The 5,000-nt window shown below is 41.6% G+C and overlaps 1 protein-coding gene across 3 annotated transcripts in view; it reads left to right on the top strand.

The window, feature by feature from the left end:
- Positions 1-5,000, top strand: part of LOC134092586 (RNA-binding motif, single-stranded-interacting protein 2-like) — a 47,732-nt gene that overhangs the window by 1,423 nt on the left and 41,309 nt on the right. For 2 of the 3 annotated variants that reach the window (XM_062545565.1, XM_062545563.1), the window contains exon 1: positions 1,289-1,576. The exons of the other annotated variant lie outside the window; for it this stretch is intronic. In XM_062545565.1, the coding sequence (XP_062401549.1) occupies positions 1,502-1,576 (75 nt within the window). In that variant the 5' untranslated portion in view covers positions 1,289-1,501. Of the gene's footprint in view, positions 1-1,288; positions 1,577-5,000 lie in introns of those variants that run through there. 3 annotated transcript variants of the gene reach the window in all.

Below are 5,000 nucleotides of genomic sequence, written 5' to 3'. Positions count from 1 at the left end.
TGTCTAATTTGAGAGTTCCCTGGGTTGCTTTGATTTGTTTAGATTATGCTAAACTCTTTTGCTCTGCCCTCTTCGTGGCCCCATTGAGCAACAGTGTGTTGTTACTGGGTGTGTTTACTTTGGGGCAAATAAAGAGTATCATTACGACAGCTCCAAGGGAGGCTAGTAGGCCTACGCGTGTGTAAATGCGTCTGTGTGTGTATGTTTGTGTGTGTGTGTGTGTGCGTGTGTTTGTGCGTGCGAGCGTAGTTGTTTGCATGCGCACGCATCCAGTGCTTCGATTGAGCTGCGTCACTAGTGACAGTCCATTTGCGACATCTGACAACGCACGAGTGTCACCGTGTTCGATCGTCACGGATAAATATTTGGAGAGCTGTGATTTGAAACCCGAGTGTTGGGGGTGACTCCGCACCTTGCATTTAGCCTCAGCATTAATGTCCTTTAAAGTTACAGCTATTGGACATCTGAAAGTATTTGCACTGAAATGTGCAATTAAGCTGTAGCCTTTTGCACAGATAATGACCAAACATGTTTGAGGTGTTGTGTCTTCAAAAAGTAAAATAAATAACTTCAAAAGTTTATATTGTGATTCTCAGTTTGGCATGGTGACGCACAGTGAAGGGCACTTCTTTCACTGCCGCCCTGCACATTAAATATGTATTCAGATTGGAGATGGTGGGCTCCTAACACAAAGAGTCCACACACTTCATTTTTGTTTGACCTAACTTGAACTTCTCTTTATGTAGGAAAACCTCTTTGGTATGTCTGTATGTATTTAGGTGTATACCCTGCTAGTGTGAAACCTTCTTTAAATCCACCCCCACATGACAACCACTAGGCCTACCTGTGTTTTTCATCACCATCGGGCATCAGTAATTTACCCTTACTGTGTTCAACAGAACCAGGGGAGGTGTTGCTGTTGGCTTAAAGCCTATAATTGTAGGCTATGTTGTGATCCACTGTATTGTACAGAATGGTGGGAGGTGTGTCACAAGCCAACCTGGCTCCTGGCTGCTGTTGTAGTCCGACATCAACCTTTGTACGGAAAGGTCGGAATGTCTCACCAAGGTCTCCAGATAGTCAAATAAGCCATGGGTCATTACTGTAGCCTTTGTTTATTCTTGTCTTGTAAAACAAACACCAATGACAGATCTCAACTTAGTGGTCAATTCTTTATGGACAATGAGAGTTTGACACAGAGGTTTTCTTTGGACACCGAAGCGGCAGCATTGGCAGTATTGTTAAAGTTTGGTTTTCCTTCGGAAACGTGCTGTTTTTACCACTGACTGACGTTGTTAGTATATACATGTTTGTTTATGTCTAGAGGCAATGCAATAATATAGTGAACTTGGAGATTAGTTGCCAAGTATAGTTGAAAATACCCTGTCGTTGTGCTGAGCCCTGCAGGAATAACTTTGGCTCATACTGTTGGGCATAACTGGATTTTTTTGGGCATCAATTTTTTTGTCAGTTGATTTTTTTTCAAAGCTGTGTCTTCATTATGCCCAATCCCTGTTGGACTTCAGAGACGCCTTTGGTAGTCATAGCAGGAGACTGGAGCGGTACCTTGGGAAAGGTAATAGCCGTTTCTGAAAACTGTTTGATTGCAACCATTGATTACCGGCCGGGGTAGTTATCATAGTGAAATATGAATATGAATATGAATTTGTTTTAGTAGAAATGGGCATATTCATATTTTTTTGAGCATTGTTTTGGAATTGTTAACCAGTCGCTTGATATTTTTTTATTTTTTTTTATTTTTAGTTTAGTGTAGTTATGTTCATAAATATAATTTTGGGATTGTCAGCCAGTTGCCAATAGCTTTACAATAAAAATGAATGTGTACATGTAAATGTTTATTTAAGTCTAATTTTACCAAGAAAACAAGTAAACAAAAGCGCTTTGTTGGAGAGGGTGGGGGGTTACTCATCCAGGAATGTGTCAGCTTGTGTTTGATAAGCTAGTGCACCTCAGTAATTCCTTTGGTCCACTGTATGAAGAGCTTTGACTTTCCTACTGCATATCCACTGATGACGAGGGTGAGAACTTAGGTGATTTGGGTGATTTGGGTGGGTGAGGAGAAAATGCCCTGTAAGACAGTAGCTGTAAGCATACCTCTCCCTCTCTCTCTCTCTCTTTCTTTCTTTCTTTCTTTCTTTCTTTTCTCTCTCTCCCTCTATCTCTACTATCTCTTTATTTTATGTATTTTAATGTTTTTTTATCAACTTAAAATAGATAATCTTCCCTCACTAATTATCATCCTTGGAATGAATGGCTAACTGTTTATACACATCCATCCCGCTGCATGAGAGGAGGAGCGATAAGCTCAGCAGTGTCGCTTTAAATCATCTATGTTGTTTACAGATGGAGAGAAATATGGTGCCATGCTATTGGTTCAGCTGCTGGTGCCAGTTAGTGTATGTTTTCCCTCTCCTCCCCATTTACCCCATCATTGAAAACAGGCAATTGCCCATGCCTGAGGTCTGTTTTTCTACCCATAACTGTTCAGCAGGTTGAGCCATAGTGCGTATTAGTCCTCCCCCCTCCCTTCAGTTCTAACGGCCATATTGATGTTTCACCAAGTCACATAGCGTATTTGGAGGCGGGAACTAGTCAGTCGGTTTTAACCATCGACTATTGGCCAGATGTGCCATGTCCACTGTATTCATAGTTAGGAAGAGACTTTCACTTAGATTGCTTCTTGAGGATCTTTAGCCGGAACAAGGGTTCACACACAACAGTTCCTGAGGCCAGGACATTTCTGGATGGTTCTGGATGGCAGAACCTTAATTGCATCATTCACTTAGAACTTAGAAGAGTGACTTTGGAGCTGGAGCTATTGCACCACTTTGGTTAGCTGCCCTAAAAAACACATCTGATACAGCTTTTCAAATGTGCAGATGCGGAGAAGATGAGATGAAGGCATGAAAGAGAGCTGAGTGAAGCCTGAGTTTCTTCGTGATGAAAGGCGCAACGTGATGATGTCTATCAAAGAGGGGATAGAGTAAAAGAATGAGCAAAAATGGGGGCAAAGTGACACTTTAAAGGAGATTACGGCTTGCTTTTATTTTTTCTGTATGGCCGTGCTGCCGAACCTACTTTATGACAAGTGGAAGTCTCTCATACTTGAGATAGGCTTTTGAATCTCAATCAGAACTATCTTTTCAAGTCTACTATTGTGCGGTTCTGGTTAGACCATTATCAGTGCTTAAGAAATTGGATTTGTTGAGAAGAGATAGTTCACTAAGAGGTCAAGTATGTGTGTGTGTGTGTGTGTGTGTCTGTGCGTGCGTCTGTGTGTATGGTGAATTCCTTGCATATCTCATCCTATCTCTCCCTTTCTCTATCTGTCCATTTCTTTCTCCCTCTCTCTATCTGTCTGTCTTTCCCGTGCCAGGTCTCTTGTTCCCGTACCTGTGCCATGAAGGTAAATAAAAGGGGAACACAAAATAAACATGGAGTGAGGGCTGAGAAAGGCCCTTTGTATGTGTGAGGAGTGATTATGGAACCAGATGGCTCAGGGTTTTTGGTTACCTCGATGCCTTTGAAAATACATTACAAAAAATACATCGTCCCAAACTCTCTCTGTGGTTCACAGAATGGCTACACAATGACCAGTAATAGTGTAAAAAAGGCATATGAAAATTTGTTCTATATTTGTGGTGATCTTATGTAAGAATAAGAAGATTTAGTATGTTAAGAAGATGGAAAATAAGCATAGCTTTAAATCAAAAGGCAAAGACAACAGTTATTATATCCACTGGAAATTATACCAGATAGTCAGAATATCATGGTTGGAGCCACAAACTTTACAGTAATCATTCAGTGCCATTGCTTGCATGTAATTTAGTAAAATTTGTGTGTACTAAAGTATGATACTGTATTTAAATGTTAATGTTTTAAATTTGCTTTGACACATTCACTGATAAATCAGCCAAGAATGGGTAATGCTCAGTAAAGCAAGAAAAAATGCAGAGTCATCTGTTACAGCCATCCAGCCACTGACATATGGGTTTATTGCTTGTTGTTGCTGTACACTTTCCCCCGGGCTTGCTCTCTCCAAATATTTTGTCCAAATTCCGTAGACTTTCCAGATAGAGGCAAACATTTGCGCTTGATAAGTATAAGTACTTTTATTACAGTAAGGTATAAAACATTACATTTTGTATTTGATGGATGTTATTTGTCAATAATCAGGGGGTAATTAGAAACACACCTTCACACTTCTGAGGCCATGTCCACACGGAGACGCATTTTGGGTTAAACGCAGCTGTTTGGCATCGTTTTGTCCGTTCGTCCAAACGAATACTGCAAACGCATAGCCCTAAAACGAATCGATCTGAAACCGGGTCCCAGAGTGCATAAGTTTGAAAATCACTTGCCTCTGCTTTTTGTTGGATTTTTGTGTGATACCTTCAGCGTTCAAGATTGAGAAGGGAGTAAAAACTCTTGTAGCTGTACTCCCTGCTCTTGGCAGAGCGCACATAGCCTACACCATGTAAACAATGAGAGTAGAAAGAGAGAGGGGGAAAAGCCTTCAGATGAAGGTCAGTGGATAAAACCCAGCTTTTATATTGCTGGTTAGTGGCCGACGGAAAAGAGGAGCTGCGCTACTCAGGCAACACAAATGACGGATGTTAAGTGTCCTTCAGTGGCTAACAAATGGCTCATTCAGCACACTCCCCAAGGGTAGAACTGCAGAAGCACCCGCTTCACATGCAATGCCTTTGAATTTTAAATACCCCCGGCTTGACTCCCCCACCAAAGGCCTTTTTGAATCAAACTGTTGCTGTCAAACATCTACCCCCCCCTTCATAACTAGCTAATGAAAAGCAGGACTAGCTTGAAGTCTGCGCCTTCAACTTCATATCCACCCCCCCAAACACCTCCTTCAACAGCAACCCCCTTGCCCACAGACACACACACACTCTGGAGATTCCAGAATGTCATTCACAACAGCCTTGGAATTCCAGAAAATTCCCCCTCCTCTCCACATAACC

The sequence above is a fragment of the Sardina pilchardus genome, chromosome 9, assembly GCF_963854185.1.
Source record: "Sardina pilchardus chromosome 9, fSarPil1.1, whole genome shotgun sequence".
Taxonomy (NCBI): domain Eukaryota; kingdom Metazoa; phylum Chordata; class Actinopteri; order Clupeiformes; family Clupeidae; genus Sardina; species Sardina pilchardus.
Note: the sequence above shows the minus strand (reverse complement) of the source record. Positions and strands in the feature narration are given on the sequence as shown.